Consider the following 27,601-nt stretch of genomic DNA (forward strand, 5'->3'; position numbering starts at 1 on the left):
TACAGACGTATTCAACCCCCCCCCCCTTCTACGTCTGATTGGACCTAACAATTGGTATTAGAGCTTAGCTGATCGATATACAGATCTGGGATCCGTTACCAATCTGAAAAGCTAGTTGTCCGTACAATCGTAATTTTATTTGATAATAATGTCGACACACAAGTTAGGAATCAAGGTACCTCCATTTGACAAAGATGACTACAACAACTGCAAGATGAAAATGTTGCTGTATATTAGAGCTGCCAATCCCCTGTACATTGGGATTCTGGAAAATGGTCCGTTTGTGCCAAATAGATTATTCCTGAATCTGATGAAAATGGTGTTCGCATTCCACAAAAGTCTGTTCCCAAAGAGAAAAGTGAATACTCTGAAACTGACAAGGAATTTATTGCACATGACCATAATCTGCAACTCATAATTGTTGAATCAATGACCAAGACTATGACATATCTTATTCTGAGTCTGAAAACATCAAAGCGGATGTGGGATGCTGTTGAGGCATTGATGGAGGGATCTGAAGAAGTAAGGGAAAACAGATACGACATGTTGATTGCCAGATATGAAGCATTCAAGGCACTACCTGGAGAGAACATTTCTCAAATCTACGAGAGGTTCATGTTGTTGTCAAATGAACTCACTCTACATGGAAAGACATATCCACCAAAAGAGATTAACAGAAAGTTCTCATTTGTGATGCCACCACATTTAGTTGTGAAGACTGAGACCATCCGGGAAAGAAGCGACTTCAGAACCATGACTTTGGAAAGACTGTTTGGGAAACCTAAGACGTTTGAGATGGAACTCGAACAAAAGAAGATCATATATGGTGGTGGATCATCTGAAGCCAAGGGAATGGCCTTGCAAAAGACCACTGCACTTATTGCTGATGAACCTTACTTTGGATATCAGCAATTAGTTGAATATGGCATTAATGATCACACTGTCACACAGAGTGATTGTTCATCTGTCAAGACTGACTATCCTTCTACCAAGTCTGAAATTGTAGAAGCTGAAATTGATGAAGTTTCTGTAGATCCGGAGGATGAGTTTTATACTCAAGAAGAGCTAGAGCAGCTGGAGGATAAGTCTATGGCTAATATGGCTGCAAGGTTCAAGCACATCAAGTTCAGGAAGAACCCCCGGTACAAGAAAGCTTCAGGGAACAAGTTTCAGAACAAGGGAGGATACTCAGGGTCAGGGTCTAGAAGCACTGGCAGTTACAAACCAAACATGTACGACAAAAGCAAAGTCAGATGCTACAACTGCAATGACTTAGGACACTTTACAACAGAGTGCAGGAAACCCAAAGCGGCTCCTGTCAAAGAAAGAAGCAACTCATATGATAAGAAGAATTCTTATGAGGATCTGAAGAAAGAAAATGAAAAGCTGAAAGCTAAGTTGGAAGCAATGGTTGCCAAGCATAAAGGAAGGGCATACATTGCTAAGGGAAAAAGCTGGGATGACACGGATTCTGCTGATGAACCTGTCTAGAGCAACTATGCATTTGCATTAATGGCTGACACTGTCGAGGAATCTCCATCTCAGGTATCTCCTGAAATTTCTGTTGATGATATGACTACTGCTGATTATAAAAAGACTATAAATGAACTAGGTAAAGAGATGTATAACTTGAACACTAGTTTATTAGCTTCAGAATCAGATAATTGTAGTCTCACCCTAAAGATAGCTAAACTTGAAGAACGGATAGACGAGTTAGCTTTAGAGAAACTCATGGACACTAACCTTAAAGATATAATTGAATATCTAGAGAATAAGGAGAAGTGTAATGCAGAAATTGAGGAATCCCTTAGGTCCCAAATAGCTGATCTAGAAACTAAGCTTAAGGCCTATCAGAATTCTGCTATTGGCCTTGACTATAGTTCTTTAGAAAGTTCTAAAAGAAAGAAGAGAAAAGAAAATGAGGGTGTATTTATTTCAGCAGGAACTGAGAATGCTCCTGAAGGAACAAATGTACCTAAGATTCTAAAGAACGCCAGGACCTCTATCTTTAGAAAAGCACAAACAGAACCTCTGATAGAAGAAGATCTTGTCATTAAGGAAGAGTTGAAAAATGAGGAAGTTGTTAAGCCTCAAGTAAAACAGGAAACACAAGACGTACCTTCTAATCCCCAAGTTAGAGAAGATTCTGATAAAACTGGATTAGGAAGTACTAGTTCCACAAAATGAAGAACAACAGGAATGGTAAGCTAGATCCTAAGAAAACCAATTCTAGGACTCCCAGTGCTAGAAAGGTTTGTAACAATTGCAATTCTACTAATCATCTTACTCATGCATGTAAAATGACTAAAGTAGATACTCCTGTCACTAGCATGCCTAATACTGTTAACATGAATGCTGTTCATTTGCCATGTGGTAGAGTAGGTTGCATGCAATGTGCTATGAATATGATGTCTGCATGTTTTACCATGTTAAATGCATCTTTTTCTGCATCACCTGCTATGAATATGAATATGCCTGCACCTTCTGTTGTCCCTATGGCAAAGACTGCTAGTCCTTCTAAGAAGAAGGAGACTCCAAACTCCAAGTCTAAAAGCACTTCTGCTAAGACTAAAAAGGAGAAGAGTCCAGTCACCCCTGAACAAGCACATTCTGTTGATACTCCTGTTTCTACTAAACCACCTGGACCCAAGAACGTCTGGGTACCAAAGAAAGTTTAATCCATTTGTGAATGCAGGGCACAGGAAAGAAAAGCAAAGTTGTGTGGGTTCTTGATAGTGGCTGTTTAAGACACATGACTGTCGGAAAGTCCCTGCCTGATTGTAGTCTTTGGAGATGATAGCAAAGGATTCACAACGGGATATGGTAAGCTGAATGTTGGAAATGTCATCATTGAAGATATCTCTCTGGTGGAAGGACTCAAGCACAATTTACTGAGTATCAGTCAGTTCTGTGACAAAGGATACGACGTAATCTTTCAGAAGGAAGTTTGCTTGATTCATAACCGGAAGAACAAGGATCTTACACTTCGTGGTGTAAGAAAATCAAGTTTGTTTATAGCCGACATAGATTCAATAAGTAAGGGGGTGGTCAAGTGTTTCTACAGCAAGGCCTCTACTGATGATAGTTGGTTATGGCATCGGAAGCTCTCACGCTTGAACTTTAAGACTATGAACTCTTTAGTCAAAAGAGAACTTGTGAGAGGTCTGCCGCAGAAAGAATTCTGTCAAGAAGGACTCTGCGATGCATGTGAAAAAGGGAAGTCAAAGAAAGCATCACACAGGAGCAAAGGCATGACTGACATTGGTTCACCCCTTCAACTGATTCATATGGATCTGTTTGGACCAGTCAACATTCCTTCTATGTCAAGGAAAAGATATGCTCTTGTGATCATCAATGACTACTCAAAATACACATGGGTATTATTCTTACATACAAAGGATGAAGCAGCACAAGTCATCATTGATCATATCAAAAAGATTGAAAAGGAAGCAGATTTTTCAGTTAGGGCAATCAGATCAGACAATGAAACAGAATTTCGTAATGCTGTTCTCAATGAATTCTGTACTGATAAGGGTATCTCTCGTCAGTATTCGGTCCCAAGGACTCCACAACAAAATGGTGTCGTAGAAAGGAAGAACAGGACCTTGATTGAAGCAGCAAGGACAATGATTAGTCAATCAAGACTTCCAATCTATTTCTGGGCTGAAGCTGTGAGTACTGCTTGCTACACTCAAAATCGTACCCTGATTAACAAAGATTTGGATAAGACTCCTTATGAAGTAATATTGGTCAACAGAAAACCATCACTAAGTTACTTTCATGTGTTTGGTGCAAAATGATATGTTCTAAAGGAAGAACATCTGGAAAGTTTGATGCTAAAGCTGAAGAAGGCATCTTTCTGGGTTATTCTTTAGAGTCTAAGGCCTACAGGGTTTATCTGATCAATGACGACAAGCTGATTGAAAGCATCAATGTAAGATTTGATGATACCAAACTCCCAAGTCTTCAAAAGGAAAATGAATCTGATTCTCTGGAATTTGAGAATTTAGATGACATCTATATAGGAGAAGATGAACCTGAAGCTGATACTAGGGAACCTAATGCAAATGAAGGAACTGCTGATCCTGAACCATCTGAAGGAAGTATTGGCAACAATACAAATGATCATCATGATCACAGTGGTCAAAGTGGAGGATCATCAAATAGAATTAGCATCAGCTCAGGGGGAGCAAGTCACATTAGTGGATCTACTAGTCATCACACTCAACACAACTATGATTATGGTGAATCATCAAGATTGAATCTGCCTAGACAAAGGGTATGGAGTAGAGACCATCCTGTTGAACAAATCATTGGTGATCCAGACACAGGAGTGCAGACTAGAAGAGCAACCCAAAATGAATGCAACTTTGCTGGTTTCTTGTCTCAGACAGAACCAAAGAAAGTTGAAGAGGCTCTAAGTGATCCAGATTGGGTATCTTCAATGCAAGAAGAACTCAATCAATTCGAAAGGCAGAAAGTTTGGAAGCTGGTGCCAAGACTTAAAGGAAAATCTATAATTGGCACTAGATGAGTTTTCAGAAACAAGCTGGATGAAGATGGTATTGTTACGAGGAATAAGGCAAGATTGGTTGCAAAGGGTTATTCGCAAGAAGAAGGAATCGATTATGATGAAACCTATGCTCCAGTTGCTAGGCTTGAAGCAATCAGGATGTTCTTAGCATTTGCTGCACACTCTAACTTCAAAGTATATCAGATGGATGTGAAAAGTGCATTCCTGAATGGTGATCTAGAAGAAGAAGTCTATGTTGAACAACCCCCTGGGTTTGAAGACAAGAAATTTGAAGACTTCGTATACTTTCTCTTCAAAGCACTCTATGGCCTGAAGCAAGCCCCTCGAACCTGGTATGACACTCTTTCCAAGTTCCTACTTGAAAATGGTTTCACCAGATGTATCATCGATAAAACTCTTTTCCATAAAAAGCATAAGGATGATATAATTCTTGTTCAAGTATATGTCGATGACATTATATTTGGTTCTACTAATGATCTTTTATGCGAGAGATTTGCTAAGCTTATGCAGAGCAAGTATGAGATGAGCATGATGGGAGAATTGTCCTTCTTCCTGGGACTTCAAGTTATTCAGAAGCCTGACGGTATTTTTATCTGCCAATCTAAATACATCAAGGATCTTCTGAAGAAATATGGAATGGAATAAGCATCTCCTGCCAAAACCCCTATGCCAACTGCTGTCAAACTTGATCAGGACAAATCTGGTAAGTCAGTTGACATCACGAAGTATCGAGGTATGATTGGCTCTCTCTTGTACTTAACTGCTAGTAGGCCAGATATCATGTTCGCAACTTGTTTATGTGCTAGATTCCAGGCTGATCCTAAAGAGTCTCATCTTATAGCGGTTAAGCGTATTTTTAGGTATCTTAAGGGAACCCCCAATCTAGGGATATGGTACCCTAAAGATACAGGCTTTAATCTGATTGGCTATACAGATTCTGACTTTGCAGGATGTAAGATTGATAGGAAAAGTACTTCAGGAATCTGTCAGTTTCTTGGACGAAGGTTGGTGTCATGGTATAGCAAGAAGCAACACTCCGTGTCTACGTCTACAGCGGAAGCTGAATACATAGCTGCTGGAAGTTGCTGCGCTCAAATCTTGTGGATGAGAAATCAGCAACAAGATTATGGACTCATGTTGGATAAAATTCCGATTCTGTGTGATAACACGAGTGTCATTGCCATTGCCCACAATCCTGTTCAACACACCAGGACAAAGCACATTGATATCAGGTATCATTTCCTTCGCGAGCATGTCATGAATGGAACAGTAGAGTTACACTTCGTACCTACTGATCAACAAATTGCAGACATCTTCACTAAACCACTAGACGAATCCACTTTCTCTAGACTGGTTGGTGAACTTGGGATGTTAAATATGTCTAATTAATTAGACAAGAAATAACTGCAATTTGTTCGTAAGTTCACAAGTTTCAAAATGTCAATATTTTCAGGACTTGTGAATTTACAAAGAGCATCCAGTATTTTACATATTTATCTAATAATTAAGTTTAATTATTTGCCATAATTTACATGATTATGTGATTATTTGCTATGTGGTAAATATTTATAATTAATTTTCTTGAATTATTTAAGTGCTTATATTCAATTAATGAATATTAGTGTTTATTTAATTCATATTTTAATTATATTTGATTAATGGATTTGAAGCAATTCAAATTATTTTAAGTTGTCCATTAATTAAATTTTAATTAAAATACTTGCAGCATAATTAATTAAATATTGTTTGACTGAAATTAATTTGGTTAAAACTTTATTTGATTTAATTGTGATTTTCATCTCATCAAATTATCAGATTATTTTGAGTTAATCAAAATTTATTTGATAAAATGGTTAGTGGTCGTATACCTCTGAGAATTCTTCAAATTCTCTAAGTATACACACTGATAAGAGATGACTGTAGCGCAACATTTGACCAAGTGAAATGTTGCGCCAAGTGTGTATAAGGGTACAGTGTAAGTGTGTAAGCTTCGACTTAGAAGTTTTTGTTAAGTCAATGTTCACTCTTGTAGCGCAACATTTGACTTTTCAGTCCAATGTTGCGCCCCTGGCTATATACACACTGGTTGAAATTCACTTAGAATTTTCTTTCTAAGTATCGTCGAAAGTTGCGCCTCCACAGTGTTCACTATGGAGGGCATATTCGTCATTTCAAAACCTGCGCCGTGTCTCCAATACTGTATACACTATGAGGGGCAAGTTGGTCATTATCAAACTTACGCCTCGAGTTATCTCTGTTAGTATATATGCGCACACTTAGCCATTTCTTTTCTCATCTCTGTTATATACACACATATACACACGCACGAAAAACTATCCTGCCACTTTCAAAAACCAACGGACTCAGTCTTCTTCAATCGAACAAAATCACACCAAATCTTTGCCCATTTTTGATTGTGAGACCAGTTTTGGAATCCCTGAGACGAGAGCTTTAATTTGATACCAGATTCATCACGATCCATCGTTGTTTTTCGCAAGGGTTTTTCGTGACTTTCGAACTTCTAGGCCTGTTTTGAACGTGATTTTGGGGTCAATAATTTGCAAGACCGATACCATTATTCTTAGAATTTCAAGAAGTATAAGATACTATAATTTCATCAAAATCTGAAATTCTTGAATTCAGGGTTTTTCGGAGCATATTTAACTAATTATTTTCGTAACATAAGTGAATATTTGTTTGTTATTATTCGTGAAACGAAATTTCTAATCATTTTTAATTTTAATTAAAAATGGCTGCAAATTTTGATATTCCGAAGACAAATTTCACAATTGTTGAAAATAATAATTTAATTACGCAAGCAAATTATCGACGCTGGGTTCGTTATATGTCGGAGTTTTCTTTTGCAAGATATGCTATGACAGAGTCTGTTATGCTTAACAAATCTCTTCTTCGAGATTTCTTGTTGTCTGTTTCTGTTGTGAATGTAGGACAGGTCCTTGGTCTTACATGTATTATTCAGGGACGTACACTATCCATCACTGAGAACACCTTGAATACTGCTCTACAACTTCCAATAGAAGACTTAAGGAACCAATAAAGAGCACTAGTAGAGGACTAAAACCCCTCAAAATTAAAACATATACTTAACAAATTAGGTTTATGTGCGAACATGCCCGGAAAAATCAACATATGTTAAACAGACTTACATTTATAAATCAACACATCCCCAAATTAAACCGATGAAGTAAATCACAAAATTAGGGTTTGTAAGTCCCCAACTTAAATATCTAAAATCCCAGAATAATTAGGGTTCATCAAATCCCCAGCTTTAATTATAACCACAAAGAGATGAACACAAACTAAAACAAATTTAACAAATTAGGGTTCGTAAAACCCCAAATTAAACTGATGAAGTGAAAGAAAGAATGTGTTTACCTCTAAGTTGAGATGGACGAAGAGAGAACAACGTAGATATAGAAGAGCGGATAGAGATGAGCCAGGAGAGAGATGAGCCCGGAGAGATATTAGTGTAAGCGAGCAATATGAATATAAGAGAGAGATATGAATGGAAGAGAGAATAATTTTTGGGTAATAGAAAAAGAGAGCTTAAAGTTTTTATTTGTTGAGCGGGTTTTTTCTCTAAGTTGAATAACTTGGATAAGTGGGCGGCAATTAAAAAATACAAAGGGCGGGTCTTTTGCCCCGCTTTTTTGAGTTAATTTTCAGATCTCTAAGGCAATACGGGGAGATTTGTTGGCATTGAGGTTTTCTCCAGCATCTAAGGCAACATAAATGGCAACAACATGCCTCGATGTTTCCATACATCAATTTTTTTTCAATTTTGGCCACCTAAGGCTACATTTCAAGTGGCAACATCCTTTTTAGGATGTTGCAGTTGACCATATATGGTGTAGTGTAACCCCTACAAACTCAGAAACACGATTGCATGTAAAACTTGTGACTCACAACATATCATGAACAAAATATACAATATAAGTTTGACTACATCTCACCAACTTTCTCATCTTCTAGATAAAACAGAAAAGATAAAATAAAAACACAGAACAACACCTACAATAATTGATTATCGAGCATAAAAACAAAACTAATGAAAAAATCCGAGTATATACATCAACATTTTCAAAAACATATAATATATTGAATATACTAAAAAAAGATAAGTCACATAAACATATAAGTTAAGAATCAGGGAGAGTACACCTTTGTTTTGAATGTCGAAATCTTGACACATAAATGAGTCATAGCAGTACGATCAGAGGACGTGTTCATCATGGTCGTTGGAAAATAAATATTGAAAGAACCCCAAATCAGAATAAAGTATGGCAACTGAAAGATCAGTGACCTGACTCGTTTAAGCAGTAGAGCGGTGATAGACCGGAAGTAGAGCTTGGCGGCGGTGACGGCAGATGATTCCGACGGTGAAAAACGTGGCCATGAATCGGCAAATAAATATGTAAACTGACTCTATTATTTATATGTACCTTATACATATCGAGATTACAGTCACAGATTGGAGCAAACGGAAATAGGAAAGAGGGAAGAGGGAGGAAGGGAGAAAAAGAGAGGTAGAGCTAAGGGTAAGAACTTTAGTCATATTTTGATGGTTATCAAAATAAAATTTTGAGGTACACATGGAGTGTAATATGGCACCATGGCCTTTCGAGCTCGCACAAGAACTACACGGGTTATAAGTTACTATAAGATAAGTGGGTTTCTATATATATCCTTTTTTCATATCAAATTGCAGCGACATCGATCAAATGCAAATATGATTTGTCACGTGTGTAAAACTGTAAATTTGTTACGAAAAATAGCAAATTTATTTTGATATATATTATGGGTAATAAATCAATATAGTCGATTATCCATAATATATTTTCAGTCGAAAAAGTTGAATGATAACAATTCATGTGAATATTTTTTTGACATAAATATAATAATCATCTTATATTTTAATCAAAAATTTAGAATTAATATTATTCAATACAAAAAACCCACCGATAATACCATATATCTTAATTATATCTTGAACGCACGCTGAATAACACCCCGCTAGAAAGGCAAAGGTGAAACAAATGGAGGTAACAGCAGCATGATATCTACCCCTGATACAGGGATCATAGTTGTATTAAATTATGTAAGCATGTATTTATAGATACATGCAAGGGAACAAGGGCTAGCAATGATTGGCTAAAATTGAAATTCATAATAATCGATAATAATCAAGTATATATAGCAAGGAAGTGGAGATGCGTAACAGGAGAAACCTAGGTCGAGGCACATAAAAGGGAGCAATTGAAAATTATACCCACTTGCTTAAGTGCTAGTAGAATGTGTCAGCGCCAACTTTGAGTTACATTTATCAAGTCCAACCTTGATTTATGTATGCTTTTACTTTATAATAATAAACAAGTACTTTGTTATTCTACTTAGGGTTTCTTTTGAGGGTCCTGCTCCTCTCACTCTGATTTGTTTACACAATTTTATCAGATTAAAGTTTCTCCCATCAAAAAAGTTGCTATGGGGGCAAATTACAAGTACAAGATATCCTATCCACTCGGATAAAATCGAACGCCGGGAGAATGAAATAAATTTTATATTTTAATATGGTGTTTATTACAGAAAATGTATATAATTTTCATTTTTTCATTTTTCCATTTCTACTATTTTAATTAAAATTCTAGTCCAGATATTTTGAAAATAATGCTCAATTTAATTCTATATCATGTTTTCTTGTAAGTTTGATTGCAAGAAATTTGAATATTATTTCCCCATATAATTTTTATATAATTTTTCAATTTATTCTTCTCTCATACTATTTCATCCAACAGTCTAAGAGTCTCACGCATCCATGATCAGAATCTAGGACCGTTCTTTTAAATTACTAGTGCTAAATATATATAATTTTATAATATAAATTCAAACTCCGAATATATGTATTAAACAATGAGTAATAATTTTTGTGATTTGATTTGATTTATTTTTAATAAGTGTGGTTTGATTTATATATTTTGTAAGATGGAAAATTGTGTCCATTATTAAAGAAGATGCACTTGGAACGCATTACATCAACAATACTCCCTCCATCCCATTTTATGTGACCCTTATTCGTTTTTGGGACGTCCAAAAAGAATGGACCTATCATACTTACTATTTTTGAACACTATTTTTCACTATTACACCCACTACCATTCTATTTTATACTCTTTTTTTATTAAATAAACACTATTACATCCACTACTTTCCCCCACTATCTCAAATTTATTATTAAATATTGATAGATCACATCACTTTATCCACTTTTCAACTAAACTTACTACATTTTTTTTAATCTCCGTGAAAATCAAATCAGCCCACTCTTTGTCAAACCAGCCCACTCTTCTTGGGACGGAAGGAGTATGTTTGAGAAAAGTGGCCATCGAGTACGAGTGAAACGAGATTGCAGTACTGTGCTAATTGGTGGTAATATTGAATTGGACAGACCAATTCATTCCGGGGTTACAATATGTACCAGAAAGTCAGAAAAAGAGGGTCGTAGGGAGGCTGGGAAAAGTAGGGGATGGTTTGACTTAGATTAAAATAATTATTTATTATTTATAAATAAAAAACTAATTATATAACTTATCGGGTATAAAAATTATTAATATAATAATTTATTCTAAATAATGCTTTAAAATGACTCTGTACATTTTTTTTGAAATCAAACTTCAGAAATAAAATAAGTTAAATTTTTCAGTTTCTCACATTTTGACTTGTATTGTAAATTATACGCAACAACCGTCAACCAAGTGACCGATTCATAATGTAAAATTTACCTTTTTATTTTAAGACTAAATTCAATGTTGACCATGTAAGACCAATTATCATCAGCTGAAAACTATGTATAGCATCTTTAAACATATTTATTTGTCTTGCAAAGCAAAACCAAGCTAAAATCACTTATATTTGAAATAAATCAAACATTTAAAAATAAATGTTTAAAATTACAAATCTAATGATCCTATATGATATTACCGCATCTACAACTGCCACCATTTGTTGCATATAAGTTCTTATTTAAAACTACAGGACTTGCAGCTTAAACTTTTTGATCAGAAAAAACCGCAAAAATACGGAATGGATTGTGATCCACATATAAAACAAGATATACATGGTTAGCAGGCAAAACAAAAAATTCTTCCTTGGAACCCATTTAATTATTTATGTTTAGAATACATGTATTTTAAAACTTATAGAAAATATAATTTAATAACTTATTTGTTAAATATTCTCTTTTCCTAAATTAAAATTTAATACTTCAATATTTGTTTAAACTTTTTAACAAATAAAATAATTTTAAATTTTAAAATATATGTCGAGCTCTGCATGCAGAAAAGATCTGTCCGGCCGGATCCAGATCGAGCCCAAAAATCTGGATTTTTTCGGAACATATCAGGCCGGGCTTTTTTGAAAGCCGGTCCGGGCCGGGCTTTCTCGAAAATATTAGGCCTAGTTTACATATAAAATCCCCGGTTTTTTAAAAATCTAAATTTTATCCGGATATTTTGAAAATACTAGACCTGTTTCAAGCCCTCGAATCAAGCCGGGTCAGAACAAGTTATTTTTTGGATCGGGTTTTCGAGAATTTTTTCCAAATTGAATTGATTTTTTATTTTTTGGACATCTCTAACTGCACCCCGAACATCACCCCCCACCGCCACCGCCATCCACCCAACATGGTAAATAAATGTAAATTGTTGGGACGCAAGTGGAAGTGTACATGTTAGTTGGCATCTTGATTTGGAAAACAACCAGATTCAGAAAGGAGGCAGCAGCTCTCAGGACCTCATACTTAGGGTTTCCAGTAGTACAACAGGTCCCCCACCTCACATGTATCATGTATGTCCTTTTTCCCTTCCGGTCCCACAAATGTTGACAAGCCATTAACAAACCATAAAAACCCCACAATGCGTTTTCGACTCCCCTTTGGTCCAGTTGGCTACCTACGTTGTACTGTCCAACCTTAGACACACAAGCTTTCTCGTAGGGACACAGATTTTTTTCGTTTATGCTCTCTTTTGCCTTTCCTTATTTATGTTTCCATTCATTCAGTCCCTTCCATTTCCATCTCCTATTCTTACCTTTGTTTCTCCCATAAAAAGCTAAAGGTTAGCGCCTTCCAGATTTCCATCACACAAACACACACATAACTCTCCTTTTTTGTTTGATGTGTTATCATTTTTTCCCTTGATCATTTACCGTATATTTCGTCGTAAATAGTCTGTTTTGTTGTAAGTTCCGTAATAAATATTTTAGCCTTAGCCGGAGAAATCTTTTCTAAATATATAGTCTGTCTGTTTCATTGTAGAATCTAGCAGATAGATGGTTGGTTAAGTGAATGGAGTGGATGGATGGTTGGGTATAGTGAATGATTAAGAACAGTTGAGCTCAGATAACAATAAATATTTGGTAAAAGGAACCGGTTACAGACAATATCATTGCATATACACCTATTCTTTCACCCATTCTTGGCCTACTGTGTGTATCTTGGTATTTTCAGCTTTTTTTTTTTCTCTCTCTCTGTGAACCTTACCTTTTTAAGCCCTATTCTTCCTAGTTTTTTCCAAAACCTTCTTCTCTTTCTGCTACTTCTTCTAGCATAAATATATCTCTATATCTATTTATAGATATATTACATATAGGTAGCTAGATCTTGTGTAAGCTTTACTTATGATTCATCATTTGGTTCTCTTGTGTTGTTGATATTTGTTATTTTTGTTTGTGTCTTATGTTTCATTTTAATTTCTTGTAAATTTCGATTTCATTTACAAATCTTGGCTTTGGTTTTGATGAAGGTGTGTATATAGAAGTCAAGTGAAAATGGTGAGGGGAAAGACTCAGATGAGGCGCATAGAGAATGCTACAAGCAGGCAAGTGACCTTCTCCAAGCGGCGAAACGGACTGCTGAAGAAAGCTTTTGAGCTTTCTGTGCTTTGTGATGCTGAGGTTGCTTTGATTATCTTCTCAACTAGAGGCAAGCTTTTTGAATTTGCCAGTTCAAGGTATGTATATGTTATATGCTTGTCTCTCTATTTATGTATAAACCTTCATATATAGATTGCAGATCAATTGTTTATTATTTATGTCCTTTAGTTGTTAGTAAGTTCCATGAATAAGTGCATTCACATGCAACAGCTGTGGCCTGTGCATATCAGACATATTAATCTTAAATATATAGATTGCAGTATATGAAAATTGGGTCTTGGTCCACAGCAGTCGATAGCTGTGGACCGGTTAACTGGCCCATGGTTTTCTGGCCGTTGGATGCATATCCAGCGGTCAGGATTATAACAAAATTTTAACATGTCTGGCGGTTTTTAACCGCTAGACGGGGAAAATCCGTCTAGCGCGCTAGACAGATTTTTCCCGTCTAGCGGTTAAAAACCGCTAGACATGTTAAAAAAAATGTTATAATCCTGGCCGCTGGATATGCATCCAACGGCCAGAAAACTATATGTTATTTAACATCTCCCTGGCAATCACATGCAGGGACCAGTACCCATGAAAATTATATGATATTTTCTTGCTTCTATTCGAGACATTTTAAGCTTAGTTTGATTTGCCTTATTTTAATATGACATCTATATTTAAGTAATAATAAGAAAGTACACTGTATTTCCAAATGTTCAAGTTACAAGTGCTTCTCCATCTTTTGTGCTCTAATAAAGCCCTGTCTTACAAAACTTGTTTCTCCGCACACTAGCAGGTTGAGAATTATTGATTTAAGACATTGGTACTCGACCATATATACTTCTAAGACTTGAGTTTTATGTAGTTCTCTTATGGTATTAATCATGATCTTACAATTTAGAAAAGAGAGTCCTGTATTGATGAGCCATAGCTTTTAGAGAATCCTTTTTTGTTGTGTTTGAAAAAGTTCTCCCCAAAATCTTGTGTATATTTTTATTACTGACATTCTATATATTTAGTAGTACTAATTTTACAACTTTATCTTATATATATATAATATTGTCCTTCTATTCTTTGCTAGTGTAAATTAGAATATTTAAGATAGTCACAATCTCCGGTGAGATGGAGTATATCTGTAGCTCTCTTGTTCCTTTTTTTTTCTCTGTTAATCTGTGTTTAACCATTTCAAAATATATATATGTTTGTATGTCTTTGTGATATTTGATGTGCCTCTATTCAACATATGTTTTCCATCATATTTTACACAAAGTGATAAAGGATTTCACGTGTTGGTTACCTTATGTAGGCCACTCACTTGGTTGTCTTTATTAGAAATATACACATTAGTTACAGCCTATTATGGTGTTATATGTTACTCCCTCTGTCCCTCTCATTTGTTTACAGTTACTATTTTGGGATGTCCCTCTCATTTCTTTACATTACTGTAAATAGTAAGTTTTTCTCATCATTACACCCACTATCATCCCCCACTATCTCATATTTAACCATAAAAACTAGTATTACACCCACTACTTTCCTCCACTATCTCAAATCTATTATTAAATATTGATAGGTCCACCACTTTACCCACTTTTCATCTAACTTTACTCATTTTTCATACATTGTCTTGGTTTCCGTGTCCCCCTCCAATGTAAACAATTGAGGGGGACGGAGGGACTATCAATTTATATATGTAAGTGTCATATATTTTGATTACTCATATTTTATAGCTGTTATAAACGTTATTAATGCATGCATCAATGGTGCTTGTGAGTAAAAACTCTTAGAAGACCGCATACAGATATAAAAATATCTTAGGGTTTCAAAGACCAAATTTTTGTAAGACTTAATTACCAAAAAAACTATTAAACTTATGTAATTTTTTCATTTTAACCATAAAACTAATTTTGTTGCAGAATAATGCAACTAACTAATATAAAATCTATTTGAAGGAACCCCATTTTAATGAATCTCTAACCATGGTTAATTCAAAGTTGACATGGATGTTACATGCAGTACAAGACATCAAATTTTTTCATTTAATTTTAAAAATTTACTTAATTCATTATACATACATCAAAGTCAGCTATATTTACATTATTAATATTTATAACAATAAAATTTTAAATTATTGTCAAGTAAAAAATTAATTTAATTTAATTTATAATTTTTTTGACTTATAAGAACTTACTGTCATTTTAAAATTTATATATGATATATTAATATTATTATGGAATTTTATTTATTATCAAAAAATATAGAATATAAACAAAAAATATAGAATATAAACAAAAAATCAATTTATATTCTATATTTTTTGATAATAAATAAAATTCCACAATAATATTAATATATAATATATAAATTTTAAAATGACAGTAAATTCTTACAAGTCAAAACAAATTATAAATTAAATTAAATTAATTTTTTACTTGACAATAATTTAAAATTTTATTGTTATAAATATTAATAATGTAAATATAGCTGATTTTTGATGTATGTATAATGGATTAAGTAAATTTTTAAAACTAAATCAAAAAATGTGATGTCTTGTAGTGCATGTGACATCCATGTCAACTTTGAATTAACCATGGTTAGAGATTCATTAAAATGGGGTTCCCTCGAATAGATTTTATATTAGTTAGTTGCATTAATCTGCAACAAAATTAGTTTTATGGTTAAAATGAAAAAATTACATAAGTTTAATAGTTTTTTTGGTAATTAAGTCTTTTTGTAAAAAAACTTTTAATTAGTTTTAGTTAAAAAGGTAATAATAATAACCTTTGTATATTATGGGAAAGAATATATTTAAAAACATTCAATTATAAAAATGTATACAAGTTTATAATAATTTGTATGAATATTTCATTTTCATACGTCTAAAACTTTGATTTGATTTTATATATCAATTTCGAATCATATAGTTTTTTTTTAAAAAAAGTATTATATGTATTTTTTTTTTGACAAAATGCAAATTCATTCCATTAAATTAAAACAAATCTAGTTGGGACAAATCCCATGCAATCACGTTGATAAACAATAAAACGAGCTAAACAAATAGCCGCATTGTTTCCAGACTGCTTAACACACTGAATCCAAGAATTCTTCAAATTGAAAATGAATACAAAGGCTTCTCGAGTAATCCAGCCTACATCAATTCTGAAAATGATAATTTTACAATTGACCTTCACAATAGTTTCATGGTTGTTGCGGTGTTCAGACGACTCTTGTATTATGTGTATAATTAGGCTGTTTGCATATTCTGGATTCATTTAAATCCAACACTTTTTACCAAACACGTCGATGAGTTAAATAAAATTCATATTCTCCTGAATTTTAAAGTTTATAGTATCAGAAATGTCACAAGGAAGATAAATATCTTGAAATAATCCAAGTCCAACTAGTTAAAAAGGACACACCATAAATCCGTATATACGTATCACGAGTATATACTACCGGCTCTTTTTAGTTGTCACATTTGGTTTTGTGACCATCAAATTAATCAAAGTTTGACTGAAATTTATTAATATTTTATCAATTGATAAGATTAAAAAAATATGTCACCAGAAATAATTTTTAATCTATTTTAAGATGTAATTTTTAATTTTTAAAATAATGAAAAAGTGACTTGTAATCTTTGGTAAAAAATTAGTTAATTTGACCAATAAAAATAGAAATGTGACAACTAAAAAGGGACCGATGGAGTACCTTATATTTTAGAAAAGATATCTAAATCTCACAAAGCACATACTTAAATCCAAAATAACATATAGGTTAATTCGCCCTAAATACCACTTATTAACGCCGTATAATCTAGTTTTTTCAATGCTCGTAGAAAACGCTACATCGTGTAGACTTTTATGTTTTAACTTGAGCAAAATGCTATACGAAATAGCGTTTAGTTCATTTAACCTTAAACGTTATGTACTTTTAACCATAACAAAAACCAGATAATATAGCGTTTTTGATAAATTTCCAAAATGCTACAAGGTATAGCGTTAATGAACAATATCCGGGTACATTTTTTCGAATCATGATATTCTGGACATTAATGATGGATATTATGATAATGGAGACCAACACCTCTTATTTTATTACAGCATCTCCAACCTCAAAAGTTCTTAGCTAAAATTCTTTATGTGGCATAGATGTGGCATATAGGTGGCATCTACACAATACTTACAGAGATTATCTAAAAATTATATAACTCCAACCCTCCAACCATGTTTGGTTGGCTATATTTTAGCCTAAGATATAATTTTACACAAGCACAGTTATAAATAATCATTTTGAAAGTAACAATTATAAAAAAAATTATTGAAGCATATATATATACCCTTAACAAAAAAATTACATAATTGGTTTAGCGAATCAATACATCCAACCATACATATTCCCCTTCGAGTCTTATTTGCATAAATATTAATATATCAAAGTTGAAACCCAGGTTTGTATTATCAAAAGAGAAAATGGATTTTTTTTGTCACTCAACTTATTGTTTTTTTTAGATACTTACCATGCAACTATAAATTTTTTTATTTTACTCACTAATGTGAGGTTCATATTTTTTTTTGTCCCTAAAGTTAGGTTCGGATTTAATTATTAGCATTATAAATACTTTGAAGCATTATTAAAATATAGTGGTAGTCTGTAATATTTTGATGATTTGATATATTTCTATATCTTCATATATAGTACTTTTTATGTCCCAAAGGTCATTTACATTGGGTAATAAGAGTTTGACACGCATTTTACGACTTCTAAAAGATGTAGTTTATTAATTATTTTATCTTTTCTTCCGAATAAAAATTTAGAGTTTCAATTTTTATACACAAAAAGAAACTCTCAAAAATAAAGCTCTAAAACTATATTTTATAAGAGTCTTAACGTACGTGCTAAGTAATAGAAATTTTTCTAAAGAAATGAGAGTGACGGACGGAGTAATAATAACATAAAATGATGCATTATAGAAGACAATCATTGAAGATTAAGTTTACTCTCTATTTATTTATCTTTATCTTCAAAATTGTCATAAGATAAAGTAATTAAAATTTACGATGACAAATTTTGAGAGATCTTAGGCTTTAATAGTGAAAGATGATGCCTGTGTATCACTCAATTAGACTTTATCTTATTAGAGAGGATGTATTCTTTGAAGTCATTGATTCCAAATGGATGATTTAATGGATTTCTAGAATTCTAATATGATTTCTCATGATTTTAATTTTTTATTGGCTCATTTTATGTTATTATTGTTATATATAAAGATATAAATATTCATAACATTATCAAAATATTACATACTATCACTTTGTATTAATGATGCCGCAAAAAATTATCCTAATGCCAGGAATCAAATCTGAAACTAAGTAAGTGACTAAAATAAAATCCAAACCTAACATCAGTGAGTAAAAGGAAAAAAACTTTAGTTCAGTGGTAAGTTTCTAAAGACACAATAAGTTGGGTGGCAAAAAAATCTATTTTCCCTTATTATATACTTATATATAATAAGCGTAAGGGAGATAATTTGGTTGTATGGTTGCATGGTCTTCTTACTACTAAAAGTTTATCATCTGTTAGATCGTATACAGAACAAATAGTACCGTTATATTAGAACAAAAATATGTTCTATTCTATATAAGGCAATCGATATCTACTTGCATACTAATAATTCTTTTCTTAATCCAAAACAAATTCTATCTTTCACATATTTATGATTTTTTTAATTCAAAATAAATATTTCCTACCAGTTTTAATTGTAAAAGCATATAAATAGCACCGTCACAAAATTATTTTCTTTAATATATTTTCTTAAACAACATATTAAACAAAAAAGTATTATGCACAATATTAAATTTATAAGCCGAATTTATGTGATGAACGAACACAAAAATCTTTTCTTAATCCAAAACAAATTCTACTTTCTGCTTGCATGTTTATAATTTCTTTTCTTAATTCAAAACATATGTTTATCAATTCTAATTCAAGACCATATAAATTTTTAGAAAAATAAATAAATCACATTAGGTATCATATTTCTAATATAAAAATACATTTATGAATATAATCTAATAGAAGTTGACGCCACATGTATAGAACTCTACTACACAAATACATATCAACAAAAAAATTTAAAAGAAAGACATGAAATTATCATAATAGAAGTTTATGTTACATACAAAACTCTAGCATACAAATACAAATTAACCAAAAATATTATACATAGCAGAATCTTCAACATCCGGGACAACACTAAAATCTTTTAAATTTAAAACTCACCAAGATCTTGAACATAAATCACTCTATAAAGGCTCACCAATTTCTCCTCTCATCTTTGTAAAAATCATTTTGTAAAATTTTTTTATTCACAATATAAATATATCGGAGGGACAAAAAAGGAGCATACGATTTTATCAAATATATTTCAAAAATACATATAAGTTTAATAAAGAGGTGAACATAATAAATGATGTTGCGAACAATATAACAATGCTACTAAATAAGCACGATAACAAAGGTCAAAATTAAGACGTAACCAAAAGGACGATACAATAGGTTAGTATTGCACAAATAGTCCTGCTTTAAAAATTAACACAACTTCCTATTTTATTTTTATTTAATTTAAAATTATGATTTATTATTGCCAATAAATTTTTCTCCCATTTAAATATAGTAAGAATAAAAGTTTATAAAATTTTAAAAAAATATCATCAAAAAAGCAAATCTACTCTATTTTAATATGTAACTTTCTATTTCCTAAAAAAATAAATACATATTTTCTAATAGTTGGTCAAAAATTAGTCAATTTGACTCCTCGAAAAGTAAAAGGGACATGTAAATTGAGACGGAAGGACTATTTTAATGGAAGTTATCGGAATATATGGGAGAGGGTGCGTATCGTTCTTGAAATGTAAAGATAGTGCGTGCGATTTGAGTTTCCAAAAATATGCCACAATATCGTTTTTGAACGAAAGTTAAGAGGTCCGAATTGCAATTACCTCTATTTTGAAATATATTGATGTAAGAAAAAAAAATCTCACTTGTCATGTAAAGGTTATGGATAGATTTGCTGGTGTAAGAAGGAATAATTTCCTTTTGCTTATTCGATTACTGAATTAGTCACCCTACGGAGGATAAAAGTAGGGCTGTTTAACGAACCGAGCTGTTCGCGAACAAGCTCGAGCTCGGCTCGTTAAGAGCTCGTTCGGCTCGGCTCGTTAAGTTAACGAGCTCGAGCTCGAACACAAAAAATTGTTCGTTAAGTAAACGAGCTCGAGCCGAGCTTTTAGTATGTTCGGCTCGAGCTCGGCTCGAGCTCGGCTCGAGCTCGCTCGGCTCGTTAAAGATCGAAAAAATGTAATATTTTCGGGTTTTTTTTAATAATTTATATATGTTATTGAACTCAGAATTCAACATATAATTAATATATATATATATATATATATATATATATATATATATATATTTTAGTGATGTAACCAAAATTTCGGAAAATAATAATTTTATATGGTTTGCTATTTTAACAGTCAAGTAGAAGGTTAACTAGTACCGCTAACTAGTGTTTAATCCTAATTTAGTGTTTCAATATTTTAAAAAATATTTTTTACCGATCCAACCGTATGGATGTTAACATATATACATTTTAGTGATATAAACAAAGTTTAAAAAAAATTAAAATTATTTGGTTAGCTATTTTAAGAATCAACTAGCGGTTTGTCCTTATTTTTTTTCTGGCTCGGCTCGACTCGATTCGACTCGGCTCGGCTTGTATTTTTTCGCGAACAAGCTCGTGTTCGGCTCGTTAGTTAACGAGCCGAGCTTGAACACAATTTTTGTTCGATAAAAAAGCTCGGCCCGGCTCGGCTCGTCAGAAAAAAAATTAAAGCTCGGCTCGGTTCGGTCAAAACTCGGCTCGGCTCGGTTCGTGAACAACCCTAGATAAAAGGGATATATCCACAGTATATATACATAAGTTCATGCAGCACCTTCATAGTACGTAGCCGACTAGCCGGTAGCTTATCCTTGAATATTAATATAATAAATCTTTCTTTTTCTCTAATAGATATATATTACTCCCTCCGTCCCACCCATTTCTTTACACTTTCCTTTTGGGGTGGGACCCACCCAATTCTTTACATTTCAAAACTTAACAAAAATAGTTAAGGGGTCCCACCACTTTACCCACTTTTATTCCTCTTTTCCATTACTTTATAGATATTTCTTTAACCTCTGTGCCCAACCCATTCGATAAGAAATGGGTGGGACGGAGGGAGTAAATAAATTATATGAATAATATATATGATGAATAATATGATGAATAGATTCTACTTGTCCCTGAACCAACTTCTATTAGGAATAAAAATATTTCTGCGAACTTCTTGATCGCTTTTCTTTTCATTATCGGTTGTTCAAGTATGTACTAAATGTGAAAGTATTGCAGCATGCACGACATGATAGAGCGCTACAGGAAGTGCACCAAAGATGTTCACAGTAACAAGACCCCTGTGGTGCAAGATATGCAGGTCAGTGTTTGCTATCAATGGGCCTCTGATCATATATTGATATTTTGCTAAGGACTATTTAGTATAATCATTCTATATGGACAGGGCCTGATCTAGGATGCAAAGTTTGAGGGCACCAAACAAATTTTGAGAAAACACCTATAAATCTTTAAATGTCCTTAGAATAATTCTATAATTTTGTAAAATTTAGAATGGTGAAAATTGTTAAAAAAAAATTTAGAGGGTACACGTGACCCCCTATGCCTCTTACTATATATACCCCGCATATGGATAAATCTTTGATAGGTCTTTGTGATATTTGAAAGTAGCTAGCTAGAGATGTTTCTTAGAATAATTTTCCTCAAAATGACAGCATTTGAAGCTTGAAACAGCTTGTTTGGCAAAGAAGATAGAGCTTCTTGAAGTTGCAAAGCGGTACATAATTAATCTACCCTACTTTAATAATTTTGGTTTTTCTATGTTTTCATGAAAATCACCTACTTTCTCCTCAAGCTTGATTAAAATTAAATATTGCAGTAAGCTATTGGGAGAAGGTTTGGGATCATGCACCTTAGAAGAGATACAGCAAGTTGAACAACAATTAGAGAAGAGTGTGTGCACCATAAGAGATAGAAAGGTTATTATTCCTCTTGTTATTTATTCTAACAATGTTACATATAGAGATGCTCTTAGATCAAATAAAAAAACTTACACTTCTAAACTCTGTCGATTTATCGTTGAACACTTGCCTCTGACCTCATGTAAATGGAGTGAGGGCAACACAACTAAGAGCAAGTACGCCTTCGTCCTGAAGAACATGCATATTGATTAACATAACCTCGGATCTTGATTATACATGTTGAACGTATTTTCCCAGGTTTAGTAACTTGGTCTTTTTTCGCCTGCTTTGAGTACTGTTAGAACTGAAGTAAACTAAGTATTGACAATTTATTCATTTTGAAAAAGACCAAGCCAAATTGAAAGATTCAAGTATGCTATAGAGTTTTAGATTTAAAGTCTAATATTAATCACATATTTCAGGTTTGATAGTTCATGAACTGTAGCTTTGGTCATTGAATATCAAGTACATCTAAATATGTCTTCCTCATTGTCTGTACTTTTGCATTACAGATGAAGGTCTACAATGAACAGATTGAGCAACTTAAGGAAAAGGTAAACTGTAATGAAGGCAAAAACAGAAACTTACAGTACCAGTTAATTAATTTTTCAAAGTTTTAGATTCCAAAAACTAATCTTGAATTTTTTTTTACCTGGAAGTGACAATTAATAGCTAATTATAGCTAAGGCAGTTTAATTATCGCTAATTTTTCTAACACCTTCAGTTTTGCCTGATAAATTTGCAGGAGAAGACCCTAGCAGCAGATAATGCAATCTTATCCGCCAAGGTAAATGTATATATTACCTCAATCAGAGCATTCTTATTGGGTTCCCCATCCCTATATTTTTTATGAAATTATGAGTTTTAGCTGAAGACGAGTTTATATCATGTTTTCTATATTTCAGAAATTTTTAAAGACTAAAAAATGAGTCCCCAAATTTGGGGACTTACTATTCATCCCCATTTCATATCTTAACAATATTTATACATAAAAGAGGAGTGAGAAATGATAGGGTGTACTACTACAGAAGGGTGCTTAATGGTGCTTAAGTGACACTGCTTAGAGGGGTGTATTGGATTGGGATTTTAAAGCATTTTTTTGCATTCATGAAATCCGAGGGTATTCGATTGGGATTGTTTGAAATCCATTAAAATCTCGAGGTATTCGATTGGGATTTCAAATTATGCCACAAAATCTCGTGGTATTCAATTGGGATTTTAAATTATGCTTTAAAATCCTATGGTATTTAATGATGTGCTATGTAAGTTATGTTCTTGCATAACGTAGAACGCTATGCTATGTAAGCATTTTGAAAAATACAAATAAAATAAATTCCTCAAAAAAAAAAAAAAACATGTCATAGCCAAAAGAGATCATGTAAAGATTCTTCTGTCTTAAACTGAACAAAATAATGACTGTATGAAAGTCTTAGTGCATATTCAAATTAATCCTTAAAATAAATACACTGTATAATACAAACTAATACAGAAGTAGAACTGTAGATATCATCTATACTGTGGCAATTACCTGTGGTTTCAGAACTGAGCAACAGAACAAAGCTAATACATACAGCTAGCTTTAAAAAATTCTCAGAGATTCTGCAACGCTTGATCACTATAATCAATACAATTATCACAAGCCCGGGGCCTCTGCGAAACCAGAATAATAAGATAATGTCTGCCTACAAAATTGTTTCCTCTCAAGCTTCCAAGTGGAATATACTTAAATTATCCTGCTCTTGTATTACCTAGTGTAATCGTGCAGTCGAAACACTTACCTGATCTCTATGAACTTTAATTTCAGTGTGAACTTCAACCACCGCAAGAATCAAACGAAGACAAGGAATACTCTCCCTCCACCGAGACTGAAAATTCAGATGTGGAAACTGAACTCTACATTGGACTTAGAAAGAAGATATCAAGCATGTAGCATATATATGACAGATGATAAATAAGGTCAGCTGGTTGTGAAAGTGGGCTTGCACCTGTTTCCCTTTTCACAAATCAAGTTTTGGAACATCCAAGAAAAAGTACTTGAATTTCACTACTCAATTTAAAGATAACAGATAGTCTGCTGAGTGATGTTATGTTCTGCCCCGGACCTAGTATTTTTATCTTAAGTATTATCAGCTGCAGATATAATAATAAATAATGCTAGTCTGCCAGCTGATGTAATGCAATTATATTATCGGTCTTTCTAATGTGTGCCCAAGGGCACACAATAATCACAAACTTTTATGAAAATGGGCTATTTTGATTGGTGGAATTAGTGTGAATGCAGGGAGGTCACAAACATTTATTACCTATCCACCAATCAGGAGCTAGTATTTTCATGAAAGTTAGTGACTATTGTGTGCCCGTGGGCACACCATAGAAAATTCGTTATATTATTTATGGAACTGATTTTATAATGTGTGTCTCTATGTTTGTGGTCATACGTGAGATGGGCACGAGGGCACTTCGGGGTAGGGGAGTGCTATCCCCGTCCCCAATCCCTGAATTCAATACACATCTCCGACCATGTCTCGTACTTTTAACGGGGATTTTTTTCTCTCCGATCCCTGCCCTGAACGGGGAACGGGGATCACCACAGGAATTTGGGGAATTTTATTTTTTAATTAAAAGAATAATTAACTTTATAATATATAATATATTTTTTCAATAAAAAAATAAACTACTAACTCCTTATATACTAATAAAATAATATTATCTCATATTTTCAACATCAAATCATATTAAATCGATTTATAATATAAATAAAAGATAATTTTAAAAATTTAAAATATATATTATATTACAATATAATTATAATCGGTCAATAAAAATAAAGATTATTTTTTAATTTTTTTTTTTGTCAGGAGATTATTTTTTAATTTTAATAATATTATAAAAGTTATCTATTTTTAATAATTTATTTGGTATAAATATATTACTATTTTTATATATATGCGATCGGGGTCGGGGATCAGGGCGGGAAGACACGAATCCCCGACCCCCGATCCTCGAATTTTTTATGGAACTTCCCCCGCCCGGAACGGATCGTGGTCTAGTAGGGCGGGGTGAATGTCCATCCCTAGTCGCACACAAACAACAGACTTTTGAGCAAGTGACATATAACTAATCTCTGCCAATCAAAACTTTTCATCGCATAAGAAATTAATTAATCTGTTTTAATAAGCTAGAAAGACCCCTTATGGAATTACATATTCAGAATCTTACATATCTAAATGAGCATTTCAGAAGTTCTGGGTGATAACACCAAATCCCGTTCTGGTGGTGTCTTGCGGTGTAGCTGCTGGACGGGTGTCTGCAAAACAACACCGGAGGGGGGTTTGAGCCCCGCGGCGCCTCCGGCGTGAGAATGAGTACAAGCATCGGAAAATAGATAGACGGGAAATGAGCTATCTATGTGTGGTGGGTGAAGGTGTATGGCTGCTGTATATGGTGGCTTGGAGTGTGTGAGAAATATGAGAGTGTGGAAAAGAAGATCCTTAAGCCTCTCATCCTTGGTCTATTTATAGGCCAAGGATTAGGGTTTAAGGATGTGTACCTTGGATCCTGCCGTCCATCTGTAGGGCTTGGATGCTTAACACCTGTGCAGGTGTCAGCTAAGGAATAGTATTTTGGAGTGTTCTGAGGTTTGTCTTCATAGTGTCAGTAGCTGACCATTGAGCTTGGATCCCGGTTCATATCCAGACTACGTTCTGGCAGGACTGGTGTCCACCAACCCGGGTTGATTGCCTCTCCAAGGTCATGGAATTCTCTTCGGGTTGGGTGCACCTCCGGGATTGCGTCCTTGCATTGTTGGTCCCTCGAACCGAGGTTGGAGTTGGTCTTGCTCCCGGTTCTTGGCGGGATTGAGGTAACCCAATCCGGATTGGGATACTTGTCAGGACATGGTTGAACTATTCTCACCAATCCGAATTGGTGCTTCTTTATGATCATGTTCTAGAGTGGGTGGACTATTCTCCCAGGGTTCTGCTGAGTCTGGACCAGACTTGGCCTAGGACCTCGAGAATACAGCCGGGTTGGATTATATACTATCATTTGCCCCCCACTCCCTTATTCAGATTTTCTGTGTGAAGGAGTAGAGAATAATGCGAATCTTATCTTCAATCTGGACGAGAATGGAGTAGGAGCAAAAATTTACCTCGGCTCCTTAATTCGGACTGATCTGGGCTAAGAGTAGTAATTTTCTGTTGCGCCCTGATCTGGGTTGATATGGACTAGGGGAGTTAGATTTATTTTGCCCTCCAATTTCGGGTCGATCCGGAATAGGGGTGGTAGATTGCTTTTGCCCCCCAATCCGGGTAGATCGGGACAAGAGGTGAAGCTTTGCTTTTTGCCCCCCCCCAGTCCAGGTTGATCCGGACAAGAGGTGAGATTTTGCTTTTTGCCTTTAGTCTGGGTTGGTCTGGACAAGGGGAGATTTTTGCTCTCATCATCTGATCCGGGTCGTTATAGATGGTTTCTAAGTAATAGAGTATGAATGAGTCCGGACGAGATTGCTTGACATGAGTCCTGACGGGATTGCTTGACATGAGTCCGGTCGGGATTGCTTGTCATTAGTCCGGACGTGATTACTTTACAAATATTTGCCTTAGAAAAGTTTTCTAAGTAATAGAGTATGAATCAGTCTGGACGAGGTTGCTTGACATGAGTCTGGACGGGATTGCTTGACATGAGTCCGGACGTGATTGCTTTACAAATATTTGTCTTAAAATTTTTTTCTAAGTAATAGAGTATGAATGAATCCGGACGGGATTGCTTGACATGAGTCCGGACGGGATTGCTTGACATGAGTCCGGACGGGATTGCTTTACATGTATTTGCTTTAGAGAATTTTTCCAAGTAAGAGATAGCTCAAAATTGAACCCGGGTAGCTTTTGGTTTTTTGCCTTTGAAATTTTTTTAAGTAAGTCATGATTGAACCGGGGTAGCTTTTGCTTTTTTGCCTTGGAAAAATTTTTCCAAGTAAGAGAGCTCAAAATTTAACCCTGGTAGCTTTTGGTTTTT

General features: G+C 33.9%; 1 protein-coding gene across 6 annotated transcripts; it reads left to right on the forward strand.

Annotated features, from left to right (window-relative positions):
- The first annotated feature begins 12,507 nt into the window (after positions 1-12,507).
- On the forward strand, positions 12,508-24,996 carry LOC108217739 (MADS-box protein SOC1). Of its 6 annotated transcripts, none has more exons than XM_064091008.1 (8): positions 12,508-12,663; positions 13,351-13,557; positions 21,906-21,987; positions 22,340-22,401; positions 22,504-22,603; positions 23,098-23,139; positions 23,331-23,372; positions 24,390-24,996. In XM_064091008.1, the coding sequence occupies exons 2-8, from the start codon at positions 13,376-13,378 to the stop codon at positions 24,513-24,515; spliced, it is 636 nt and encodes a 211-aa protein (XP_063947078.1). In that variant the 5' UTR covers positions 12,508-12,663; positions 13,351-13,375; the 3' UTR covers positions 24,516-24,996. The 6 variants fall into 6 exon arrangements, with proteins under 6 accessions (XP_063947078.1, XP_063947082.1, XP_063947081.1 ...); XM_064091012.1 differs by having other exon boundaries at positions 12,651-12,786; XM_064091011.1 differs by lacking the exon at positions 12,508-12,663 and adding an exon at positions 12,795-13,045.
- Positions 24,997-27,601: the final 2,605 nt, after the last annotated feature.

The sequence above is a fragment of the Daucus carota genome, chromosome 4 (genome assembly GCF_001625215.2).
Source record: "Daucus carota subsp. sativus chromosome 4, DH1 v3.0, whole genome shotgun sequence".
NCBI classification, from domain to species: domain Eukaryota; kingdom Viridiplantae; phylum Streptophyta; class Magnoliopsida; order Apiales; family Apiaceae; genus Daucus; species Daucus carota.